A 26,846-nucleotide genomic window follows, 5' to 3' on the forward strand; every position below is an offset into this window, starting at 1 on the left:
TGACTTATTTTTTGTACCTATGAATGTGATGTATTAATGCAAGCCGATCCAAAGTTTGTTCTACTTCTGAATTTTACTCTGTGTGCAAACACCAGCTTAGTTACAGACAGTCCAAAAGTGTGACTAATGGGTCTTTTTTACCTCCTGACCTACCTCACTCCAACAGTAGTCCCTTGCCACGCTCAGGAGAAGCCTTAGAAAGTCAACGATATACGGTTTCAGAATCCTTACGAGTCACAAAGTTTTAGAAAATGAAATGAGTGCCAATGGGATTTAAAGAAAAGGAAATAATTGCCAAGGGATTGTCTTTCACAATAGTGCCAGCAGCTGTTCTCATTCTTGATCTTATGGGATAAACAAGGGGGACCAGGACAGTCCTGAAATGTAGAGCAGCTGAGTGATGGATTCCAGCTTTACTTCCTTTCACAAGTCACTTCAGACCCTGATTGTCTTTGTCATATCGTTTTCACAATGTTTAGGGAATCCACACCTACACTGATTTGTTTGTTAAATGCAAGTGTATTTACCAGATATTTCTCCCCACAATGTGGCACAGAGACGTGTAGAAAGCTGTTAGGCACCATTTCCAAGGACAAAAGAATTTACATTTGGTAGTGATCAAGAAGAAGAAATTCTGGAGTGGTTACCAACGAGATATAATGAGCCCCTGTCTTCAATAAACATGTGATACACGATACTTGCTCTGAAATCTTCAGTCTTATTAGGGCAAAACTCAAATATAGCACCAGGCTTGTGTTGTTGCTCAAGCCAAAGGCTCAAGAGGCTTATTGTGTTTTTATGGTCTTTGATCTCCGACGGTCAGTTTCTTTATTTGTCGAGCAGCAACAACTGGACTTGGGATAACAAACCAAGGTGAGTGCTGAGCAGCATTCCAGTCTGCAGGCCGGTCACAGAGCAAGGATATGCATGCACAGTAACACTAGCATCCACATTTAACCATGTAAGTACAAACATTTGTATTGCTTTGGTTTGAATTGCAAATCTGCATTTATATATTTTAATTTATATTTTATGGATGAAAGCTGCTGTGCCTGTATTTTAAGCTTCATTATTAGATTGACTTTGAAAACCTTTTTTTGAGTCTGACCGTTTGATTGTATGTTCTAACTTTCAGTGCCCACTGGTTTGAACTTTGTTACATAGGTACAAGGAAACTGTTATTGTGTAAGACTTCTTTAGTTTTTTTGCCTATTTGTGTGCACCTGAACGTGTTTTTTTTAGTGTCATTCACGCATCAGGACTTACTTTGTAAATTGCAATATTTCAATAAAGCGCTCAATAAGCTGTACTAAAATAACACCCCAAGAACTGGCGACAGTTTGAAGAATGTCAGAACATTTTGTTTGGGACAACGTTGAGAGTTTGTTGGTTAAAATTAGGTCTGAGTGTTGGATTGTGACCCCAGCTACGTATCCATCTTGCAGCAGAGCCCCTGGGATTATAGTGTGAAAATGTGGGGGAGGACCACGGACCTCAAACAGCATATTAGTCACACAGGCTCTTCTGACTTCAAGTACATTGATGAAATTTAGCATCTTCACGATGCAAATTGTTCCACTGGCAGCGCTGTGCGATGGAAGTGAAGTGAGTTGCTCTGAAGAAACCTTTGTGCAGTAAGAGCTGTCGCTAAACATCACGTTGTGAGTCGTTGTGAGTCGCTGCTCACCGTGAGGGGCAGTCGCAGGTCATGTGTGTGTCCATGCCTCTGGTCGGGGTCACTGACATCGTATAAACACCAGAGGGAGCCTCAAGTTGCAAACGTGCAAACATGCTGCTTAAGACATCAGCTTCTCGAACTTTGACCCCTGGTGTCTTGGCGTTGCACCGTGTGACCAGTGAGTCACTACTGATGCAACGATGTGAATTTACTTTACTTTACTGTTCAGGATCACAAAATATGTTGGAATCTGCAACACCACACTTTGGACAGAAGGCAGAGAAACTCCTTTGACAGTCAATCATAACCCTTTTCAAATATGGTACGACACGTTGACACAAACTGCTGGTCACTTCGTCACCGTTGTTCACATCATTCATTTATTTCACTCTGAGTTGTGGAAATCTCGATAGATCCAAATGATAACTGTTTATTTATTATCTGATTTTAAATGTGGTGAAGGGCTGCAGTTCATTATTTAAATCAATGTTGGGCAGCTCTTGTACTTGTTTTTTAAGGATGACTTTAAATGTGCAACTAAAATGAAACCAGTGGAGCCAGTTTCAGAGTTGTGTTACAAGAATGTTGTGTGTCACCAGCTGTATGGAGCTGATACAATGGACCCAGAATAGACACTTAAATCTTCATTAACTAATTACCTCAAGTGTTAGCCTTGATCTTTCCCAAGAGGCCAGCAGTGAGGGTCGCAGTTGTGTTTTTGCTGAACAAGTTCTCCGGCTATTGAATAAATTGGGACACTCACAAGAGACAGATTCATGTTGAGTTTCACTGGTTTTGCTCACATTCCCAAACTGAAACAGTTTCTGCCTCCAGTGATGATTCCTTCTGGTCATAAGTTATTAAGGGATCCATTTCTAATGGGTTTCCAAAATGTAAGTGTCGGGGGACTAAATCTGCAGCTCTAGTTCTGTGCTAGAAAGCATTTCCACGGCTATCTGAAGTAATGTGGGCTCTTAAACAGCGTGACAAATAACAAATTACAGTATTGTTTTTAAAAACAATTCTTTCTTTACTTTCCCCTCTTGTTTCAATCTTCATACAGCAATGTGAAACATTTTAAGACAGACAAAATTATCCAATTATCATCATCAAAGCGACAAAATATACTTTGAGTTCCTGTAGCATAAGTTGTTGTTAATTTCAATTCATAAAGCCAAAATAAAAATGAATATAATGGTAATGCAAACAACATTTCATCATCAGATAATACCACAATATTAATAAAACAAAACAATACAAGCCACATGTAAATGTAATGTATGTAAGTAAGTTACTTCATAATTATTCTAAATACAATTCAGAGTTTCCATTTTGGAGTTAAGCATCGCTCTCAATCTCTCTTTCCTTGTCTCCCTTTGTACATTTAGTAGAAAGGAATCCTCTGTCACACAGAAGCAAATTGTAACAGATAAACACAACTCAAACAACTCCTCAGCAACGTAGCACCTGCACCGAGAGGATCTATTTATCACACACGAGGGAACATTAGCTGCTTTGGATTTCAACGTCTTGGCCTCCCTGAAGACGGCTTCCCTCCAACCAACAGCTGGTTTACTACGTAGACAAGCTGTTAATCTGTTTCCATTTAGGCAAAAATGTGCTGCTTATTATTGCTTCGTTTGGGTTTCTTTAACAAATTGATAAAGTGGATGCACCTTATAAATTGAACAATTTACAAAATAGGCCAGATACATGAATCCCTTTTACTGGATACAACAGCAATGGCTTAACAACACTACAAAAATAACAAGGAGAAAATGAATCCTCATATCATATGATGTCATCTCTGCATGCTGAAGCACCATACAGCCCTCATTTATACAACTCATTGGTTGGTAATAAGCAATGCTAGTCCGTATGTTCAAACTAGAGAGGAAAATAAACAGCAAGAACAGAACCATCTAAATGAAAGCATGGCCTGGTCACAATACTGTTAGTCCCAAGCAAGAATAAGGAGCTTCAGAGCCGGGATTATTTTCTGAGGTACTTGGTAACAGGATGCCGAAATATGTCTGACACGTAATTAACAGAAACATTCAATGCATTTGTCAACCCTTTCAATAGTAAGACCAGGGGAATTTATGAGCTGCAGGCTATATTTGATTTAAGTCCTAATAAGTAGAAAAGAAAGGCCAGAGATATTGAATGTCACAACAGCACAACAGTATAATGGACCATGATGGGATCCTAAAATAGCCTCAGCTTGGCCCTTAGCTCCAGAGATTTCTTTTAGAATGTCACTGCTGAAATTTGTTTTATCTGAATAAACTTTTAATTATTTTGGAAGAAGAACATAGTTCTGTAATAAGATGGTTTCATTCACAAAGATCATGATTGATACATCTTAATTCCTAATATTCAGTTATCGAGAATAACCTAAATTAGCTTAAAAAAAAAAAATATTAATTATTGCTTCTATTTAAACGCTATATAAAGCTTTTGTGTGTGCTGTTTATGTTTCATATGGGACTGGGTGACACCAGCTGGCTGGACAAGGCCTTCGGACTCACTAAACACTGTGTGGCCTCCAGAGATTTCACTTTTAAAGATTTAAACTCTCCTCCATCAAGGGGAAGTTAATGCTCAAAGGTATTCTGCAGGTTTTTCAAGTGCAGTTTGTCTCAACCGCTATATTATTATATTGAGAAAATAAAATGTTTCAGTGATGACTCTTTGCAAGTCTTTTTATCAGAAAATGTTCTTGTGGATGGTCATTGGAATAAATGAGATGCTGAATACCAACAGCCTAGAATTCTCTTTTTATTTGTATCTCTGACATTGCGGAATTTGAAACCTTTGATGTGAGTAAAAAATGTGGCATTTTACAAAATAAGATTGATAGTGTTTCACTTTCCCATCACAAGTACAGCAGCACAGTGCATCAACTTCACCAATAACGACTACATGTTTGTCCTGGAGCAAGAAAATACATGAAAGAGGAGATTGAATGGGAGTCCATTGATTTAAAATGATCCTTGAAGAGGAGTCTTCATGTTCTCCAAGACACCAGACGTCACCTCCAAGAACAAACTGCATGACTGGCGTCTTGGGAAAAGTGCTTTCTCCCAAAAAGTCCATTTCTCTCACAGTTGTCTTCGATGTCCACGGCTGGCTCAGCTTAAATATAATATAAATATAAGGAATGTGTCATTTGAAAGAAAAGTCAGCCAAAAATCAGAGTAGCTCAGAGGGTTTGTATAAAGTCTAAGACTGTAAAGAATGTAAAGAGTAGCCAGTAAAGTCAACAGCCTCCTACCTGGAATTAATTAAGTTGCAAAATGAAGACAAAAATTGAAAATATTTTTTACAGATGGTAAAGAAGACGGTCGGCTCCTGTTGACTCTCTTTGGGTTTTTTCATCCCTCTTAAATGCTGATATTGTTCCAACAAAAAGCTTTTACACAAAATGCAAGCCCACAGTTCTTTGTCATCAACATAGATCTCTTCCTGTAGCAGTTTAATACCTTCAGTTTTCATCAGTTTTGCACTCATTGATTACCAATTAATCAAAGACACCAAGTTAATTCCAGAAAAGCAATTACTATAACTGACAGAAACCTCAAACTCCTCACAGCCCAGAACTCTCAGTCCTTTAGCTGCTGTATGAAAACAGGGAATCTCTGCAATCCACGCAGCTTCCTGGTCCCTCATGGGCTCATGGGCCGCAGTGCTTGGTACCGTTTAAAGTCTCATGCAGAACTTCCTGGTCGTCCACCAGCTGACGGTGACGGTGTGTGAGAAGGGATCAGGTTCTGCAGGAAAGGTTTCCCAATAGAATCCTGCACGGTTCTGTACTTCACGCAGAAGTGGCAGAAGCTATTTCTGGACCTCTCAGTCCACATCTGAAGATTACGTTTGGTGGATGATCTGATTTAAACCTTTTCACCTGCAGTGAGTGAAGTATTGAACACCGAGGGACAGTTTATAGACAGCAAAAAGATAAAAGAACATATTTCATTGCAAGCTTTACTTGATTAAATGACTGTGGAGCTGGAAACAAACACCTTATGGTTAAATCAGAGTTGTTGCATGTGTCACTACTGGAGGCTTCATTACAATACGTTGTTGCAATGACATCACTATTTATAACCTGCACATTTCACAAAATAAACAGCCTCCATCACAACATTTTCATCGTCATTTCCTTCTAAGTAGGGAATTTGAGATGAGTAAGCTTCTTTCTTTTATTTGAAAAAGAATTACGTTGTGTCTAAACTAAAGTAGATTCCAGATCACGAATGAAGAACATGAAGGGTAGTTATCAGTTAAATTAAGTAAACGTAAAACGATCCAGAAGGATGACTGAGCGGATGAGAGACCTGTTTAGGAGGAGAATATTAAATCAAACCTCAGACCTTTTAGAAAAGATTCCAATGTAAGTCAGAACGATGACTAACTAAAGCAGGATTTCCCAATGGGTGGAATTTGTTTGTCTCTCGTTTCACAGCTTTAATCTGGGAAATATTTATCAAATTGAGGAGCTCAGAAGGCGCTTTGAGGATGAAGTAAATTGCAATGAGCCAAAGTACATTCATTCAAACCAAAGACTGCAGGCTGAAGTGGGAGACGTGATGATTGATGTGGAGAGAGCAAATGCACTGACTGACACCTGCACAAGAGGTAAAGTACCTCGATGACAAGGTGTCATTTTTATTCAAGCTTAGTTGTTGTTGCTTAAATGAAGAAAATAGAATAATGAAATACTGACATGGATGTTTTATGTTTTCAGGTTCTTGCCAAGGTACAAGGCAGGATAGTATATCTTGTATTGCTCTGTTTCAATTAGTTATGTTAGTTAGTCAATGAGTTAATTGGTCAATTAGACTGAGTTTCTGGTAGAGTGGAACCAGAAGGATGAGGAGAACCATGCAGAGCATGAAGGAGCCAGAATGAGACTCACACACAACTCAGATCGTTTAAACTCTTATGAAGAACCACATGGAGAGGAACCTCTGTGACTGAACATATTGAGAAGAACTCAAGAGCTTGAAAACACTTTTTTAATATTATAGACTAAATTGGAGCTATTTTTTTAACTCGTCTTAAACACAAATTGCTTAGGAAATTGTCAACAAAGCATTACACTGAAAACCCAGATGCTCAAACAAATGTCTCTGTATTAGATGTCCAGGTGGAAACATCCAAGTGGTGAGTCAGAAGTTCTGTTGTTTTAAATAAAGAGCCGATGGGATTGTGGACCAATGACAGGGAAAACGTCCGTGCAGACTCACCATGACACAGACTGGGGACTGAGATCTTGCAATTTGGTGGTGAAATGAAACCACGATGAAGGCAACATTTTCAATTTCAACTTTCAAATTTCAACTTTACATTTTTTTAAACTTCCTGCATGTTGTATTTTTTTACTCACCAGGTTACAGGTTATTCAATTCAATTGAAAATGTGCTTAATATCATGTAATATTTCTCTGCAGAAACTGTATAATTAGTGCAGCTAATGTCAAACAGGATGTACGATATGTTTCCAACCCCTAGATGGCATTAATCGCCATCATATGTCTGAAGCTCTGCTACACACTGAAGTGATTGAGAGTGAATCACAGCTAAAAATAAGCATTCTGCCATTGCAGCAATAAACACGTGTTGTTATGTGAATAGATAACTATGAGCAACATTGGGATATTCATAGATATCTTGTAAATGTTAAAAAAGAAGGAACGCTTCCATGTAAACTCAGTTCTTACAGTCAGCTTGATTGACAGGACCAACACATTGCGTAAATGTACCTGCTGTTGAGCTTTAATTCAGATTGTCACAGTTAGTAGCACGTTGTGTTGGCTAGTTTTTGTAAAAGCGACTTCCCGTTGGAGGATGACCTTTGAACCTTCAAAGCGAGGCGGGCCTCAGGCTGCCTCAGACAAGCAGAGGTTTCAAGTGCAATCCAACGACAGGCGGTCTGAGGAGGCTGTGAGTGTGAAATATTTGACACATGCAACACAACTAGGCAACACAACAGTAACACCTTTCACCAGGAGACTGGCAGCATGATGCAACGGATTTTATTGGTTTTCACATCGTATGACTGATCTCTTTAACATGATGCTTTCCAGGAGGAGCTGGCTGATGCTCCCCTCTCCAGGTAGACGGAGGTGCAGCATGGTGCAGCATCAGCTGACATGGCTGATGAGCTGTGAGAGTGTCGGGGTACATTCGTTTTTTTTAACTTATTTTCAAGGAACTTCTTATCTGAATAAAGTGTGAAACCAGACACTGTCTCCCTTGGGGTGATTTAAAGGGCGAGAGAATATTTTCAAAAACAAACTTCTCCATTTTCTCGCCTTAAACAATGTTAAACAAAAGCAATTTCACGCCACTAACTTTTCTTGCAGAAATACATTTATCAAAGACAACTACTTATAAAGTCATTCTTTATAAAGAGAAGAACGAGAGAAGAATTGTCAAACTTGTAATCAGGAAAAGATAAAAGTGACACTGGAGATAATCTGGTCATTCTGAGCCGAGGGGTCAACTGTCGCCATTTATCAAGTAAAAGTTCTCCAGGTTACGATAACTGCAAATCTTTACCTCGGGGTGATAATGTTACTGACACACCAGTGACCTTACACTTTTCACAGCCTTCAAAACACATGTTGCACCGTGTCAAGTTGTGATGAAAATAGACCTATTAGTGAACCTCGACACTCAGTGATGCCTCAGTGACGAGAAAGTGAAGATACCTCAGAGCCAAGGTTGTATATTTGTACCATTTTCAGACAAAAAGCCCATTTAGTGCTTCACATAAAACATTAAAAGCTAAAAATAAAAGGAAATTTAAAAACAATTAAGAACAGTGATTGAAACAATAAAACAGACATTTAAACAATATACAAGCTAAAAAAATAGGATAAAAGTTGCAGAGATAAAAAAACAGTAGTAACTTGTGAGCAGAGAACAGACCCGACGACCTGACGGATCGGGATGGTTTCCCAGGGAGGGAATTACAAAGCGCACGTTGATTGTGACTTAAAACCTTGAAAAATACTTTACGAATACTTTATGAAGGAATATTCCCGTACTTGTCATTCTTCAAGGTGGAATAAAATAGCTAATAATTGACAGATTAAATCTGAAATGTTGAAATGTTGGATCACTTACCTGCTGAAAGGAAGAGAATCCCAAAATGTTTTTTTTGGAGAATACAGGGATAATCTTGATGTATAAAACTATATAAAACGATATACTTCAGCCATGGTAGATAAATGTACCCCCATGTGTTAGGGACCGTTTACTACTTAATATTCTATAAATACATTGCATTTATTTAAGATCTTAAATGATCAGTAACCCTTTAGCCTTGTGTTTCTTTATCTGGAGTTGGTGCAATCAGTTGCTTCCAAGTAGGATTGGAAACACAGGGAATAAATACCGTATGATTTCAAGACATTGATGTGAGCATCAGTCTGCTCGTTATATTAGAAGCTATGACCACCTAGGAAGCGGGTGTTTTATATCAAAGGTTGTTCCACAATAAGACTTGAAGCAGGGACAAATGGTTGAGCTCTCAGAGCATTGCTGAGGAGACAGCTATATTTGTATGTCTTCCTAATAAGCACACCCGGGAGCAGAAGAGATCCGGTTTCACATTTTTATTGAATATTTGGGGCTCTTTCATGGGGCTGTGAAGTCCTCAGCATTTAGCTCTTAATGCCCTCGCCCCATCTTGGCCAATTCAGCGTCATGTTTCAACGGGGAAAGAATGCAAACTACTACACATGATGTCACATGATCCGCCCCTTGACGCGTACGGGGGAACAAGCACTTGCCTTAAGGGAAGGTCAAGCCACAAGTTTGGCCTTGTCTTCAGTTCATCTGTCAGGACACACGGGACAACAAGACCATTTAAAGAAAGGGTTTATTTATACGTCCGCGCCCTTGAGACGACACAAGCGCCCATCTCAAAAAACCCGGAGACACAAAAAACTGATCACCTGTTCATTGACCATTTTACCTCGGACAATGGAGCTGTAAGTTCACTGCCAAGTGAACGAGGAGATCTCATGGAGCACCAGGAGAAAGGAGAGGCCTGTTGAACCTTTAGACCTTTGACGGGCCGCAGTCACTCAAACGCACACAAACTGGTTCAACTGGCCGACGTGCAGACGTGCAATCTGATACGCTCGGGAATGCAGCAAGTAAAAGTGACAAGAAAAACACCGTTTAAATGTGTCAGGAGGATGAATTATAACGTGTTGAAATAAGGCTCTAGTTTTTCATCATAGATTCAAAGTTTTATTGTTTTTATGAGCAAACTAATGCTTAAAATGTCAAACAGGAAGCGTGACTAAAATGTATTATTGAAAGAATGATAAACTCAAAGGGATCATCATCTGTACTCTCAGATAATTAATATGGGTCTTATTTTAAATAATGAACCTTTGTTGTTTAATTGATATTTAAGGAGAGAAGAAAGCCTTTGATTTAAATACTGTTTAGATTTGTCACACACAGGAGTTTTCTTCCTTTTTAATTCATTTGCATTTTTTCAGTCATAATTTTCTTTTTAATTATCTTTATAGGAAAATACAGCGAAACAAAGGGGGAGAGAGAGAGAGAGAGAGAGAGGGAGAGAGTCACAGCAAAGGGCCGCGGGTCGGATTTAAACTCTACAGCTACGGCATGATCAGCGGATTTAATGTGTAAAACAAAATAAACTACAAGTCTTGTGGAGTCATTTATTTGTTGAATCAGAATCAGTTGAGAAAAACACTGCAGATTATTTTTGAGAGTCCAACTCCTCCTAAATGAATACGTTTGGTGAAACTGAGCATTACTTCACTGTGTGAGGTGGCAGCGTGCAAATCTGTTCGCGATATCATGTTTCAAAGACTGTCCCTAGAAAGCCGGTGCCCTTTGACCCCGCTGGACGACCCCGTTTAAGACGGACGTGTCTGTCATCTGTCTGGGCTCCGGGATCATCGCACCTTCATAAACCCACAGGAAAGTCCGACATCCGAGCAGGCCCACCACGGAATATTTCTCATTCTGTAGATTCACAAGCTTGGGATTTTTGGGCGTATTGTGGGTCAAAAATAAAGCAAAAATGAAGACTGTGTTGAAACAATGGAGGATTGATGGAAACCTGAAGCTCGTTCCCCTGCAGACAGCTTCCCCTTGAAGTTATGAACCCAAATGTCAGAGGCCACAGCAAGTAAAAGGGAAGGAACAAGTCTTCACTTCGTACTTAAATGTTGAATATTCAGATCATTCTTCCTCTTTAAATTCTCCACATTCATAATTTGTCTGCAGCCGCCGTGAAAAGTATGTTTGTTCAGATTTATTGAAACTGTCCGTGTTCACACCTTAACACACTTGTAAAATTTCCAAATGAGATCGTTTGCAGATCTTCTTCCATCACACCAACGCCTTCACTTTCCAGACATTAGAAACTCAAGTTCAGGTTTATTCCCGTTGCACATTTTCACACAAGTTACCAGACTTCTCAGGAAGAAATGAGCACAACAAAACATGTGGACCCCTGCAGTCATCGCCCCCCTGTTGCTTTATGCTCTATAATCAGGCCAATATACGGCTGTGCGCCTAAAATATCCTTCTGTAATTGCAAAAATTCTTTGGGATTATATGTCATGTGTCTATAAACAGTACTGCTTTTGTGAGACCAGTTTAAATGATATCTAGTGAAATAAGTTTGGTTCACACAAAGAAATGTTTGGGAGAAAAGTCAATTATGTAACAAGTCTGTTACATAATCGATTCCGTTCAGTGGAACTAACACTATTTAGCATTAACTAGAACTATAGAACCTTAATAATAAATGTGTTATAACACACAAACAAACAAAGTTGTAAACAGGTATTTATTCATGTTTATTAATTGTCAACAACTTGTCAGACAAAAGCATATTTTACTCCATAAACTGTTTAACTATAGTTATAGTAATGTGTCGTCTATTTATACACCAGCATCCCATTATGTACTTTAGTTGTTGACAAATAAATTCAACCCTGTATTACTACTTTGTGGGGTAGAATGTTATAAACCACTCATTGACTGTATGAAATATTAAAAGTATTTTTATTTGACAGCTCGTCTTTCTCAGTCGGAAAGTGTGACGCAATGAAGTGAAATTTGTAATCGTGTCACGTTAAATTGGCCCTGGGCTTCCATCATTGGTTGCCTTAGTGAGGTAATTCAACACTTTGATCACTCAAAATGCAGTTTTTTAAGATTTCATCTCACAACAGCAGTTGCAAAGCTCTTATGTAGAATGAAATATTCTAAATAGCAACATGTTGCTTTGCAGCTTTGATTCGATGTAAAGACTTAACAGGCAAGTGAGACTTGTAGTGGACGTTGTATGAACCTTTGTTTGCCAAGTTATTTTCACATGATCTTTATCTCCTGGATGCGTACGTTAATTAAGCAACAACGTGAATTAAAAGGCTATAAATATGAGTATTGTTCTTCTTGCCATTGTCCTTGATCCCTAAAGAACAAATCAGATTAAGTTTGGGATTTCACAAAACACCGACCTCATTCAGTGTTTCTGAGGTATCATCATTTTCACAGGTTCTTCATCAGCAACTGTTGGGCCCAATTCTGCCCCTTTGTCACAGGAAAGACTTGCAAGGCTTCTGCAACGTAACACCAGTGACACATGAGAGCTTCTCCGCAGCTAAAGTCGGATCCTCTGCAGTGCCAAGGTGCATTAGGGAGATTATACTAAAGACCAAAACAATGTCTGATCTTCAGTAACCTATATGACGGCCAAAACAACATATTCACAACGTTAAAAAGAAAATGCAGAATTGTACGTGTGTTGATCCATTTTTACATCTTTGTTTGGGGGTTAACTGTGACTTTGGTAAAACAGTTCACTATGAGACAAATGTTTTATGTGCTCACTCTCCACATGTGTTGTAAACACTGAGGACATTTTGGTTTGTATTTATCACAAAACCTTTCTATTAATATTAACTTAAAGAAAGAGCATTACATCAACATCTGTTCAAGGAAACGTTGAGTTGATAATTCGGGTTCCATTGGTGATGAAACCAAGTTTAAAGAGTATGTACCAAGTAACCATGATCATTAGAAAGAATAGTTGTTTACATGTTTCTCATTTAAAGTCGTATCACTTGAACCTTTAAACCGGGGACTCTGAAACTTTAGGTGTTCAATCTGTGTGACAATAGAAGCCGGAGATCTGATTAGATGCAAAAAATACACAAGCATGTGAGCATAAAAGTGCATGACCAAATAGAGCAGGTCATTTCTGCTGAGTGGGCACTGATCTCTCTATATAAGAAGGAAGGCTGGACGGACCCAAGGACTGACAGACGCCAAGTCAAGGTGAGTGCTGCAGTCTTTTATTAGCAGGAGGAAAAACCAGCAGCTTAATGAACAATGCAGGGCATGATCACAGATTTCCAAACAGAATGGTCTCGTTTGTGCCAGGACTTCAGTGTAAAGTAAGTTCATTAGTTTACTTATTACTGATATTAATACACATCATTTGTGTCTTTCTTCAGAATCATCCCTAGTCCATCATCACACCTGTTCACCTGAGAGGAGGGAAGAAGGTAATTCATTCATTTTACTGCCGTCATATTTTGTTATATTAGATGTATAATCAGTAGATATTTTGTGAGTCAGATTTAGTTATATATTCATTGAAGCATTAGCAAATCAATGAATTAATCACTTTGATTGACTGCTTTATTAGAGGGTAGAAAGATTGTTACCTTTATCGCAGTGTTTTACACAAGCAATTAATGGAGCATGAAACAAGTTATACAGTTTAATTTAACAGGATGTCACCTTGTAGTCACAAACCTTTAACTGCTTTTGTGTGTATAAGTTTTTCCATTGGCCACTTCCTTCTGTTCATCATCTGTGTTTAACATTCATAAACATTAACAGCTTTGCTCAGTATTGGAGCACCATCATAAGATGTAATACGAATCATCCCTGAAATAAATCACAGCTGTCCTGTTTCTAATCCACTTGCAGTGAGGGGTCACCATGAGTACCGACGGTGAAATGCAGTGTTTCGGGCCGGCAGCCCTTTACCTGCGGAAATCTGAAAGGGAGAGAATAGAAGCTCAAAACACTCCCTTTGATGCCAAAACGTCCTACTTTGTGAGCGAGCCGGCAGAGATGTACCTCAAGGGGAAACTTTTAAAGAAAGAGGGCGGCAAAGCCACCGTGGAGACTCAGTGTGGGAAGGTGAGTGGAATAAAACCAACAGTTAAGGAATTTGAATTGCTCAGTTGCAAGTGCATGTCTTGTAAGACAACAAAACATATTCAGCACCATAAGAAATCTGTAATAAACCCAAAAAGAGAAGATAAGAATTAGGGCCGGGACTCGATTAAAAATATTAATCTAATTAATTAGTGGCTTTGTAATTAATTAATCGAAATTAATCGCATATATAATACATACAAATATTTGACCTGAGAACAGTGAGAAGTCATTTTTTCGCTTGGATTTTTATTCAACCTATTCCAGTGTAGCAATAGCATATTTAGAAATATAGTACTTTCAGAAATTCAGGTAGCCTATAGGTAAGTAGACCTTCTGTAAACTATGTTTTTTAAAAGTAGACCAAAACTTTCAAGTACATTCAGAACATTGGGTATTTTTTCAGACGTGGACTTAGTTACCCTGGTCCTTAAACCAGTCATCTGGTGCAGTGTGGGTTGGGTGTGGGTCCTTGTACGTCCACGCTAGCTGCTAATTGTTGTGCGTTGAGGTGATACTTGAGGCTCGATGTGAATTCCTTGTTGCACAGCTTGCACACAACCACGCTCTTATCGACGCTTCCATCCGTGTGTTTATTATAAGAAGATTTCCCATTCACGGGGCCACCCGACACGGTCTCGTCAGCTTCTTCGTTCATGTTCACTGTGGTTTGTTGTTGTCTGAAGTCATGGACGCTAGTTGGTGCTCCAGTTTAATCGGTCCTCCGTAAAACTCATCCAGTGAGAAACGTTCCGCGGTGCAAAAAATAAGTGTAGAAATGCGTAAAAAATGTTTAATGTGTTATTTTTTGTGTAATTAATTAATCTTTATTCACATTGTAATTAATTAATCGTAATTAACGCGCTAAAGTCCCGGCCCTAATAAGAATATGTTAGATATATTTGTTTGGTTTTATAATTCCTCTGTCTGAAATAGATGTAATAAATACTGACCAGCTTGCTCTCACCCTCAGACCCTCAGTAAAGACTGATGTTCTTTTTCTTTTCTCTCCTTCTCTACACAAACTAATATTATTTTTGTGCCTCTTGTGTCCTTGTCAAACAGACGCTCACTGTGAAAGACACCGAAATCTTTCCCATGAACCCTCCAAAGTACGACAAGATTGAGGACATGGCCATGATGACCTACCTGAGTGAGCCTTCTGTGCTGTACAACCTCAAAGAGCGCTACGCAGCATGGATGATCTACGTGAGCACTGCGCCCACGAAACAAAGACCAGGACAAAACAAAAAGAGCTCAGTAAAAATCCTTTCCCTCTTCACAGACCTACTCGGGACTGTTCTGCGTGACTGTGAACCCCTACAAGTGGCTCCCAGTGTACGATGCCGTGGTTGTGGCCGGATACAGAGGCAAAAAGAGGATTGAGGCTCCTCCCCACATCTTCTCCATCTCTGACAACGCCTATCAGTTCATGCTCACTGGTGTGTGAAATCATGAGAAAAGAGAGCGACTATTACATTATATCCGTATATATATATATACTATTACAGTGTTTTGTGCTTTTAAATGCTTATAAAGCAAGTAGCAGCATTTTGTCTTTTATATTTGTAGTACTCCACATCATTGGTGTGTAGTTGTTGCAAATTATGGAATCAATAATGTGCACAAAGCAGAAAATCACTAAACTAAAACAAAAATGTTTTTTTTACAGACCGTGACAATCAGTCAATCCTCATCACGTAAGTGAATGTAAATGAATGTAACTCTGTGTCAAAGATATTATGTTAACCTGCGTAAGAGATGTGTCATCTGCTAACTTACATTTGTCTTTTGTTCATCCAAGCGGAGAATCTGGTGCAGGAAAGACAGTCAACACCAAACGGGTCATCCAGTACTTTGCGACAATCGCGGTGGCTGGAGGAAAGAAGGCCGAGACCTCCGGAAAAATCCATGTAAATGAACAAATGTGTTTCAGTAAAAGGTGTATTTCATAAATGTTGACATTAAATGTGAATGTGCATTCTAAAATATGAAGCAATGACTTTTTCCGTGAATTGTTTTCTGAATGAAGGGGTCACTGGAGGATCAAATCATTGCAGCCAATCCCCTGCTGGAGGCTTATGGAAATGCAAAGACTGTGAGGAATGACAACTCATCCCGTTTCGTAAGTGTTTCTTGACCCGATTCTTTTGAAACAATATGAGAATTCTGTTAGTTATAATACTAATCTACAGTCCTTTTTTCAATAGGGTAAATTCATCAGAATCCATTTTGGAACAACTGGGAAGCTGGCCTCAGCAGACATTGAAACATGTGAGCATAGAAACAATGGTTTGATTTCGTTCACCTCATTGACCCGAACTGACAGGTGTTTCACTGTGATCAATGCAGATCTGCTGGAGAAGTCTCGAGTGACGTTCCAGCTGTCGGCTGAGAGGAGCTACCACATCTTCTACCAGCTGATGACCGGCCACAAGCCTGAGCTGATCGGTGAGACTCCTTTGGTTTGACCATTGATTAAGTGCTGTACAGTGTATACATGCTGACAAGAATCAATCGCAATGGCTTCCTTTCTTCAGAGGGTCTTCTAATCACCACCAACCCATACGACTATCCCATGATCAGTCAGGGAGAAATCACTGTCAAGAGTATCGACGATGTTGAAGAGTTCATTGCCACTGACGTAAGAAAATGATCCAAAACCTCAAGAAATGTGCAATTGTAAAATGTTCTGTATATTGATCAGCACTATAGAGCAGCACTGATGTCACTACTCTAAACCCTCAGACTGCCATTGACATCCTGGGCTTCAATGGAGATGAGAAGGCAAGCATCTACAAGCTGACCGGAGCTGTGATGCATCACGGAGCCATGAAGTTCAAGCAGAAGCAGCGTGAGGAGCAGGCTGAGCCCGATGGCACTGAGGGTATGATGCACTTTGGAAAACAAAGGGCAAAAATTGTAAACTGAAATACTTCATATTCTCTGGTAAAATGATCTCACGTCACACAGTGTTTGCTTCTTCTCAGTGGCTGATAAAATCGCCTACCTCATGGGCCTGAACTCGGCCGATGTGCTGAAGGCACTGTGCTACCCGAGGGTGAAAGTCGGAAACGAGTTTGTGACTAAAGGCCAGACTGTGCCTCAGGTGGAGTAAAGTAAAGTCACAAACACTTACCTGAACCCGGAGACTTGAACTAATAATGTGGTTTCATCACTGTTGCATCAGGTCAACAACTCCGTCTCGGCTCTCTGCAAGTCCGTCTACGAGAAGATGTTCTTGTGGATGGTCGTCAGAATCAACGAGATGTTGGATACCAGGCAGCCGAGACAGTTCTTCATCGGCGTCCTGGATATCGCCGGGTTTGAAATTTTTGATGTGAGTTCCGTGTTGCAATTTCTCCTTTTTCCATGATGATGATGATGATGATTTTGTCGGTTTGGCAATAACTTTGTCTTGTTGTCGTGAATCAGTTCAACAGCTTGGAGCAGCTGTGCATCAACTTCACCAATGAAAAGCTGCAACAGTTTTTCAACCACCACATGTTTGTGCTGGAGCAAGAAGAGTACAAGAAAGAGGGGATTGAATGGGAGTTCATTGACTTTGGAATGGACTTGGCTGCCTGCATTGAGCTGATTGAGAAGGTGAGACACAAGCTGAATAATCACAAACACAGAAAGCATTCTGGTGACTTGAAGCTTTCTGTTTAAAATAATCATTTTTCTCGTGACAGCCAATGGGCATCTTCTCCATCCTTGAAGAGGAGTGCATGTTCCCCAAGGCGTCAGACGTCACCTTCAAGAACAAACTGTACGACCAGCATCTTGGTAAAACCAAGGCTTTTGAGAAGCCCAAACCTGCCAAAGGCAAAGCTGAAGCCCACTTCTCCTTGGTGCACTATGCCGGCACTGTTGACTACAACATCAACGGCTGGCTGGATAAGAACAAAGACCCCCTGAACGACTCAGTGGTTCAGCTCTACCAGAAGTCTTCAGTCAAGCTGTTGGCTCACCTCTATGCATCGCATGCCGGATCAGAAGGTACGTGCAGTCCCCTGTACACTATGAGATATAAAGTAATGCAGAATCATTTTTTTTTCGTAATGTAACTGTCGATCCACAGCTGATGGTGGCGGCTCAAAGAAAGGAGGCAAGAAGAAGGGTGGTTCCTTTCAGACTGTGTCTGCATTGTTCAGGGTATGATATTAAATATGGCCTTGCATATTTCTTGGAAATAATTTTGTGCCTTTTGCTAAATGTCCTTTAAATTCTTCAGGAGAATTTGGGCAAACTGATGACAAATCTGAGGAGCACACATCCTCATTTTGTGCGTTGCCTGATTCCCAATGAATCAAAGACACCAGGTATGTGCTCTCGTGTTCATGTCGATTTAACTAATAAAGCTATAGAAATTGGATACAAAAGGCAACACAAAGAAAATGTCTGATGGAATTTGACCATTTCTTGTACTATCACTAATCAATTACCCGTAATCAATGATCGTAGGTCTCATGGAGAACTTCCTGGTCATCCACCAGCTGAGGTGTAACGGTGTGCTGGAAGGCATCAGGATCTGCAGAAAGGGCTTCCCCAGCAGAATCCTCTATGGTGACTTCAAGCAAAGGTAGTGGAAACATGAAATTGACCATCGTAAAATAAATATCGTTATGTTTAAGTTTTCTTGTTTAACCATAAGGAATCTTTACTTTTAGATACAAAGTATTGAATGCTAGTGTCATCCCCGAGGGACAGTTCATTGATAACAAGAAAGCCTCAGAGAAACTGCTGGGATCCATCAATGTGGACCAAACTCAGTACAAGTTTGGCCACACCAAGGTAGAGGACGAGACGTTCTACAAAGAACGGCATGCGATCAACTGTGATGAATATTGAATTCTAAGAATTTCCCCTCAGGTCTTCTTCAAAGCCGGCCTTCTGGGAACTCTGGAGGAGATGCGAGATGAGAAACTGGCTGAACTGGTCACAATGACTCAAGCTCTCTGCAGAGGTTTCCTCATGAGGACCGAGTTTGTCAAGATGATGGAAAGAAGGTAATGTGTCTTTCATGGATGTTGTCTCAAATTTAATAGCGAGATAAGTCTGCGCCTTTGGACATCTCTAACTGAATTTGTTCTTGGTTGTTTTCAGGGAGGCAGTTTACTCCATCCAGTACAACATTCGCTCATTCATGAATGTCAAAACCTGGCCGTGGATGAAGCTCTACTTCAAGATCAAGCCTCTACTGAAGAGCGCAGAGACGGAGAAAGAAATGGCCCAAATGAAAGAAACCTTTGAAAAGACCAAAGAGGATCTAGCAAAGGCTCTGGCCAAGAAGAAAGAACTGGAGGAGAAGATGGTTTCTCTGCTGCAGGAGAAAAATGACTTGTTGATGCAAGTGCAATCTGTAAGTTAGATCATCACTGAATTATACAAGATGCCCTAGATCAAATGACTGAATTGGCCATGACGTACATCTGTTTGTGTTTAACTTCAAGGAAGGTGAAAACCTCAGTGATGCAGAAGAAAGGTGTGAGGGGCTCATAAAGGCAAAAATCCAGCTGGAGGCCAAACTTAAGGAGACGTCTGAGAGGCTGGAGGATGAGGAGGAGATGAATGCTGAGCTGACTGCAAAGAAGAGGAAGCTGGAGGACGAGTGCTCCGAGTTGAAGAAAGACATTGATGACTTGGAGCTCACTCTGGCCAAAGTGGAAAAGGAGAAGCACGCCACTGAGAATAAGGTCGGTGGACCTTCCATCTGACCTTAAAGTCAGCGCATATCCTCTTGCATTTTTAAAAAAACGTTTTTTTCCCAATATTTTGAATAAAGGTCAAAAACCTGGTTGAGGAAATGGCCTCTCAAGATGAGACCATTGTCAAGTTGACCAAAGAGAAGAAAGCCCTCCAAGAGGCCCACCAGCAGACCCTCGATGACCTGCAGGCAGAGGAAGACAAAGTCAACACTCTGACAAAGGCCAAGACCAAGCTGGAGCAGCAAGTGGACGATGTGAGTAATATCTGCACCATGGTTACCGATTTAACAGCACTGACAACATGATTGGATGCTGGATTACAGACAACCCCAAACCATACATTTATACCGAGTATAAACGAGTTTGATTTGTTTAATATTTTGACAATAATAACCTAAATTATATAAAACATGTATGTTGTGGACAGCTTGAAGGTTCTCTGGAGCAAGAAAAGAAACTCCGTATGGACCTTGAGCGAGCTAAAAGGAAGCTTGAAGGAGATCTAAAACTGGCCCAGGAGTCCATCATGGACCTGGAGAACGACAAGCAGCAGTCTGACGAGAAAATAAAGAAGTAAGAATTATCAAACCACCACCTTCTACCTACGTGCCCTACTAAAGGCACTAAATTCAACGGTGTATTCTGTCCCCTTCAGGAAGGACTTTGAGACGAGCCAGCTCTTGAGTAAGATTGAGGACGAGCAGACTCTGGGAATCCAGCTACAGAAAAAGATTAAGGAGCTGCAGGTACAATTTTTAGAACTAGTCAAAGGTAAAAGGAACATTCAAAGAATATCTTGAAAGATTTTAATTTCTACCCTGTGTGATTCAGGCTCGCATTGAGGAGCTGGAGGAGGAGATTGAGGCTGATCGGGCTGCTCGGGCCAAGGTGGAGAAGCAGAGGTCCGACCTCTCCAGGGAGCTCGAGGAGATCAGCGAGAGGCTGGAAGAAGCTGGCGGAGCGACGTCCGTTCAGATCGAGATGAACAAGAAGCGCGAGGCCGAGTTTCAGAAGCTGCGTCGCGACCTGGAAGAGTCCACCCTGCAGCACGAGGCCACCGCCGCCGCTCTGCGCAAGAAGCAGGCCGACAGCGTGGCCGAGCTGGGAGAGCAGATCGACAACCTGCAGAGAGTCAAACAGAAGCTGGAGAAAGAGAAGAGTGAATACAAGATGGAGATCGATGACCTCAGCAGCAACATGGAGTCTGTCGCCAAATCAAAGGTGAGGGGGTTACAATTTCTTACAAGAAGAAAATAAGATAATGGAGGTGTTTGTATAACTATTCCGGTTTTCTTTCACCAGGGGAACCTTGAGAAGTTGTGCAGGACGCTAGAAGATCAGCTGAGTGAGCTCAAATCCAAGAACGACGAAAATGTTCGTCACCTGAATGACCTGAGTGTGCAGAAAGCGAGACTTCAGACTGAAAATGGTACGAATATCACAGTTTGGAGTGTTGAAAAACTAGGCTCCTGTTGCATTTTTATTTTAAACAGTTATCATAAATATCCATGAACCAAACCTTACCTTCTATTACTCCTACCCTACTTTTAAAAACCCTATTTGCGTTTTACTCCCTTTTACCTAAATGTAATATTTGTTGCACAGTGCAAATATCAGTATAAGCAACTGCATCCTTTCAACTTTAATGTGAATGATACCCGTTAAAAATGATTACAACTATTTTGTTCTTATGTCCATTAAGTTCACTAATATATTTAAATAGGTGAATGTACGCGTCAGCTGGAGGAGAAAGAAGCTCTCGTCTCTCAGCTGACGAGAGCCAAGCAGGCTTACACTCAACAGATTGAGGAGCTGAAGAGGCACATCGAGGAGGAAGTCAAGGTAGCAGTCTATGAAGTCAGCAGGATTACGACAAGAGAAAAAGGCCATCAGACAATATTAATGAGGCGCTCATTTCCTTCGTAGGCCAAGAACGCCCTGGCTCATGCTGTCCAGTCGGCTCGCCATGACTGCGACCTGCTCAGAGAGCAGTATGAGGAGGAGCAGGAGGCCAAGGCTGAGCTGCAGCGGGCGATGTCAAAGGCCAACAGCGAGGTAGCTCAGTGGAGAGCCAAATACGAGACCGATGCCATTCAGCGCACCGAGGAGCTGGAGGAGGCCAAGTAAGTCATTATTAAACTCCTTCTTCCACTGCAGGTTGGTTGGTTGGCATGGATTCACCTACATAGGCGCTTGAGTTTGTTTTCAGATCCATCAATTTTTTAAGTCATCGTGTGTTTTAACAGGAAAAAGCTCGCCCAGCGTCTCCAGGATGCAGAGGAATCCATCGAGGCTGTGAATGCAAAATGTGCCTCTCTGGAGAAGACCAAGCAGAGGCTGCAGGCCGAAGTGGAGGACCTGATGATTGATGTGGAGAGAGCTAACGCTCTGGCTGCTAACCTTGACAAGAAGCAAAGGAACTTTGACAAGGTCAGATGTTCTTACATTTGGTTTGGACTCGTTAATCTGAGGTGACGAACACACTTAACTGTTTGTTGTACTTTCAGGTTCTTGCCGAGTGGAAACAGAAGTTTGAGGAAAGCCAGGCCGAGCTTGAGGGAGCTCAAAAGGAAGCTCGGTCCTTAAGCACTGAGATGTTCAAGCTGAAAAACTCATACGAGGAATCTCTGGACCACCTGGAGACCTTAAAGAGAGAGAACAAGAACCTGCAACGTAAGACAGTTATTCTGTTCTCAGCATGCAAAATGCACAATGCATTGTTCTGAACAATCTCTATTACTTTACTCAATAGAGGAGATTTCCGACTTAAGTGAACAACTTGGTGACACCGGGAAAACGATTCATGAGCTTGAGAAGGGGAAGAAAACAGTGGAAGGCGAGAAGACGGAGATCCAGACTGCTCTGGAGGAGGCAGAGGTAAATATCAGCAGAACTTAAGAAGAGGCTGAGACTGATCTCACTGATCGTAAAGACAGTGGACTTGACACAGTGCTTTTGTTTGTGTGCACACTTGTTCACAGGCCACCCTGGAGCATGAAGAATCCAAGATAATGCGCATTCAGCTTGAACTCACCCAAGTCAAGAGCGAAATTGACAGGAAGCTCGCGGAGAAAGACGAGGAGATCGAGCAGATCAAGAGGAACAGCCAGAGAGTGATTGAGTCCATGCAGAGCACTTTGGATTCCGAGGTCAGGAGCAGGAACGATGCCCTGAGAATCAAGAAGAAGATGGAGGGAGACCTCAACGAGATGGAGATCCAGCTGAGCCACGCCAACCGCCAGGCCGCCGAAGCTCAGAAACAGCTGAGGAACGTGCAGGGACAGCTTAAGGTGCCTCCACTGGGTGATTTATGGCTGAGAATTATGCCTGGAAACAAGCGGAAAGTGTTTGCTGACGTGCCTTTCAATGTTTTTTACAATTCAGGATGCGCAGCTTCACCTTGATGATGCCATTCGAGGCCAGGAAGACATGAAGGAGCAGGTCGCCATGGTGGAGCGCAGGAACAACCTGATGCTGGCTGAGATCGAGGAGCTCAGGGCGGCACTGGAGCAGACGGAGAGAAGCCGCAAATCGGCTGAACAGGAGCTGGTGGACGCCAGCGAGCGCGTGGGACTGCTGCACTCTCAGGTACGCTCAAAGGTGGACAAGCAAGAATATTCCTTTTGCGGATCAATGCGTGAAAACTTAATTTGGCTTCATTAATCACAGAACACCAGCCTCATCAATACCAAGAAGAAGATGGAAGCTGACCTTGTCCAGGTCCAGGGTGAAGTGGAAGATTCTGTCCAGGAGGCAAGAAATGCTGAAGAAAAGGCCAAGAAGGCCATTACTGATGTGAGTCATTCTTACGCATTTCTATGTGCTCGAAGTACAGAGCAATAATGTGGGCCTTTTCTCCTCATGTTTTAGTTGAAACATTCCATTGGTTAATTTAAATATCCACCACATTTCAGGCTGCCATGATGGCGGAAGAGCTGAAAAAGGAGCAGGACACCAGCTCCCACTTGGAGAGGATGAAGAAGAACCTGGAGGTGACAGTGAAGGACCTGCAGCACCGCCTGGATGAAGCTGAGAACCTGGCCATGAAGGGCGGCAAGAAGCAGCTCCAGAAACTGGAGGCTCGGGTAAAGAAAAACGTGATCCGATGCCAACTGTTTTTTTAATTGAAATATTAAAACCTTGCCCTTCAAGTCAAAGATGCATCGTTCATGTTTCAGGTGCGCGAGCTGGAATCTGAAGTCGAAGCCGAGCAGAGACGAGGAGCCGAGGCCATCAAAGGTGTTCGTAAATACGAGAGGAGAGTGAAGGAGCTCACCTACCAGGTCGGCCGTGGTTTTCCTTCAGACGCTATCTATTGCTAACGTGGAGACAATGAGATGGAAATTAACTCATTTCAATCACGGACTCCTGCAGACAGAGGAGGACAAGAAGAATATCGTGAGGCTTCAGGATCTGGTGGACAAGCTGCAGCTGAAAGTGAAGGCCTACAAGAGGCAGTCAGAGGAGGCTGTGAGTGCAGAATGTCTCAAACGAGTCAGACCCGGAAACCCAAAGTGTTGCTACCGCACTCTCCTTTTAATTTGGTAATGGCGACGGGTTCTGACTCCGGGGTTGAATTTCCTCACAGGAGGAGCAGGCCAACACTCACCTGTCCAGGTACAGGAAGGTGCAGCACGAGATGGAGGAGGCGCAGGAGAGAGCCGACATCGCCGAGTCTCAGGTCAACAAGCTGAGAGCAAAGAGTCGGGAAATTGGAAAAGTAAGCGGTCAATTTTCTTTTACAAAGGCAATGATTGTTTTCCCGAGCTTATGTTGTTAGACAGTTCCCATGCAAAACTATGCTGCTGTGTTTTGATTAATAATTCATTTAATTTGGATTTGAAATGGATCAAGTTAAAGCTACAGACGCGTCACATCATTTCCTCCCATAGCGGTTCATTATTTCCTCTCTTCATTTTCCATCCATTTCAGGCAAAGGACGCTGAAGAATAAACTGCAAAACTACTTGAGAGACACAAATGAAAATCATACAATATGCTTTTTCATTAAACTGCTCTCACTTATATTGAATAAATTCCTTTGAAAGTCTGCTGTCTTAAAACTTTTCTTTGCACAACACGAAAATACTTGGTTTGTGGAAACTCCGTTCAGTCACATGACCAAATGCAACAACTAAGTTACCAACAAGCTGCACAGCTAAAAACGCAGGAACATTCACTATTTCACCCAAACAGGGTTTATCCAAATTCCATCCCATCATGTAGTCAATGAGATCATAATGGAATGGTTTGACATTTGGGGAGATGAGCTTAGCCGTGTTGACGCTGGAGGAGAAGCCCCCACCACTCCCAAACTGCAGCCAAAACCTGGGTTTGGGTTTGAATTTCGGCCTGACACTTTAAGGTTTGTTTCCATGATCCAAAATATATCAGTAAATACCACTTTAGCTTCTAATAGTCTTAAAATGGAGGCTGCAAATAGACGAAAAACAAACAGTGGTGAGACTGCTGACCGCGGTGGAGTTCATTAACACCTTAACATTAGCTTCAAACTCCCTCTGTTTGCACTATTTTATGGAGATTACGTTGCTTAACTAATGTAATTGCTAAAGCAGTGCAATTATTGTAAAAGGTTAGTTCCAAAATATCCAAAAAACCCCTGTGTTCTTGTCGAGAGCAGCAGTGCGTTGCTGAATTCAAGGGTCGGCCCACAAAATACAGAATCTATTGCAGATAGTTTGTTAAATGTAAAGCATCAGCAAGCCATTGGTTGGCTGAGCTTAGCAAAGTGGAGGCAGATCGCCTGGTAACTAAATCCACATTCTATCTATCAGGCTCACTAAATAACGCGTGCAAACTGTAGAAAGGTGACATTTTGCGTTGATTGGGTTCAATGTGTTTCCGGGCGAGGTGCCGACTCCTGTTGTTGCCATGTGAGAAATGAAATACTATTTATTTAGGCACAATTAAAACTGAAAGATGACCCCTGCAAGGAGTTAATATTCAGGCTTTTATGTTGTCTCTCACCTCAACGCCCTCTTTAACAACACAATGAATTATCACCTGAAGTATCGCACATGAAGTTCAACGTTTAATAAAAAAAACATTTATCCAAATTATGAGTTAAATGTGAGTAATGATGAAGTGTGTTTTATTGACTTCCTTAAAGCAGAGTGGGAATTAAATTACGTTAATTATTGGGGGGAAAGCCACCATCCCGTACCGTGTGGTTCTGTTTCATAGAGACGAGCGACAGCTGGTCTCCACCTGTTTGCTCCTGAGTCTGTAACACCAGACCTTTCAGACACGTATTCATGTCAGTGTTCTTCTGCACACACAGGGAACAAGTATTTGTACATATAAAAATACATTTTGGTACTCATTTGTTCCTATGCATGAATATCTACACACAGCTTAGTAGTTTACAGTGGTATTTTATTCTGAATAACTAACGAAAAACTTACTCGATTCTGTTTGGAATGCATCATAAATAACTGTATCCGTTTTAGAGAAATATCAAATTCTCAACAAAAAAAGAAACTGTTACCTGTTAACGTTTCAGCCCATTTCACATCCATGACTCAACATTTATTCCTAAAGACTTACTAAAAATGTCAGAGCGATCAATTTCCCCAAGTGAAAAACAGTCATCAATAACTCAGTGGAACTTAATAGCTTCTGACTAATGTTTTAAAATCATGAAGAGAAAAATGATTTTAAGGCACAACGCAGAAACATTTAATCACAGGTATAAGCTATTCAACTACAGAATAAAAAGTTCTGCTACAACAGATTCTAGTAACAAAAGCAGTTTTACCCAACAGGACGTTATGTTCTGCAGCAGACCTCGTCTCTCCTGAAAGCTTCTGCTCAGTATCTCTGATGTTCAGCTTGTGAGAGACGAGCCTCTGAGGTCTGCTGGTTATACTTCTTATGATGCATTAAAATGAAACGAGCCAAACTGCTTTGCCAAACACTGATGGTCTGATATCATGGCTATATCAGACGCGCATTTCTCTTAAAGCCACACAAGGCACAAAGCCTGCTGGATGGAGGCTGCAACTAATCCAAACAAAACCATAGAAACCAGCTGGCCTGCTGTTAGTTTGATAAAGCAGAGCCAACACAAGTGCCACCTCGAGCTTTTCATGTCCGCCAGCAGCCGATCAGCTTTCCCCCGACGACCTCAGCTGAGTGTTTGATATCTTCAGACTGACAGCACGAGCAAACGCTGCGGGACTCTCGGATTTCT

At 41.3% G+C, this 26,846-nt stretch overlaps 1 protein-coding gene and 1 long non-coding RNA gene across 3 annotated transcripts; one reads left to right on the forward strand and one right to left on the reverse strand.

Annotated features, from left to right (window-relative positions):
• Positions 1 to 13,024: 13,024 nt before the first annotated feature.
• LOC134132283 (uncharacterized) lies at positions 13,025 to 26,601 on the reverse strand. Of its 2 annotated transcripts, XR_009956830.1 has the most exons (5): positions 26,412 to 26,601; positions 25,818 to 25,922; positions 24,244 to 24,324; positions 15,706 to 15,820; positions 13,025 to 13,759 (listed from the first exon to the last, which is right to left on the reverse strand). It is a non-coding gene; the product is annotated as an uncharacterized LOC134132283 (long non-coding RNA). The 2 variants fall into 2 exon arrangements; XR_009956829.1 differs by having other exon boundaries at positions 13,025 to 15,820; positions 26,412 to 26,598.
• LOC119229545 (myosin heavy chain, fast skeletal muscle) lies at positions 13,702 to 24,683 on the forward strand. Its single transcript, XM_037490009.2, has 39 exons — positions 13,702 to 13,905; positions 14,989 to 15,132; positions 15,209 to 15,365; positions 15,596 to 15,623; positions 15,728 to 15,836; positions 15,956 to 16,048; positions 16,134 to 16,197; positions 16,276 to 16,374; positions 16,464 to 16,567; positions 16,672 to 16,810; positions 16,914 to 17,032; positions 17,114 to 17,263; positions 17,359 to 17,529; positions 17,619 to 17,925; positions 18,008 to 18,081; positions 18,161 to 18,248; positions 18,391 to 18,508; positions 18,597 to 18,720; positions 18,799 to 18,935; positions 19,033 to 19,288; positions 19,380 to 19,622; positions 19,712 to 19,888; positions 20,062 to 20,207; positions 20,290 to 20,380; positions 20,466 to 20,855; positions 20,937 to 21,063; positions 21,358 to 21,476; positions 21,561 to 21,757; positions 21,881 to 22,064; positions 22,142 to 22,307; positions 22,387 to 22,511; positions 22,616 to 22,924; positions 23,019 to 23,222; positions 23,304 to 23,429; positions 23,549 to 23,719; positions 23,813 to 23,917; positions 24,009 to 24,104; positions 24,223 to 24,354; positions 24,567 to 24,683. The coding sequence occupies exons 1-39, from the start codon at positions 13,702 to 13,704 to the stop codon at positions 24,585 to 24,587; spliced, it is 5,814 nt and encodes a 1,937-aa protein (XP_037345906.2). The 3' UTR covers positions 24,588 to 24,683.
• Positions 26,602 to 26,846: the final 245 nt, after the last annotated feature.

The sequence above is a fragment of the Pungitius pungitius genome, chromosome 8, assembly GCF_949316345.1.
Source record: "Pungitius pungitius chromosome 8, fPunPun2.1, whole genome shotgun sequence".
Lineage (NCBI taxonomy): Eukaryota > Metazoa > Chordata > Actinopteri > Perciformes > Gasterosteidae > Pungitius > Pungitius pungitius.

Excerpts from the sequence above, each read along its gene's own strand:
- LOC119229545 (XM_037490009.2), top strand. The coding sequence starts at position 13,702 with ATGAGTACCGACGGTGAAATGCAGTGTTTCGGGCCGGCAGCCCTTTAC. Across the intron at positions 20,208-20,289 it reads TCTGACGAGAAAATAAAGAA|GAAGGACTTTGAGACGAGCC; the intron begins GTAAGAATTATC and ends TGTCCCCTTCAG. Across the intron at positions 22,308-22,386 it reads AGAGAACAAGAACCTGCAAC|AGGAGATTTCCGACTTAAGT; the intron begins GTAAGACAGTTA and ends TTTACTCAATAG.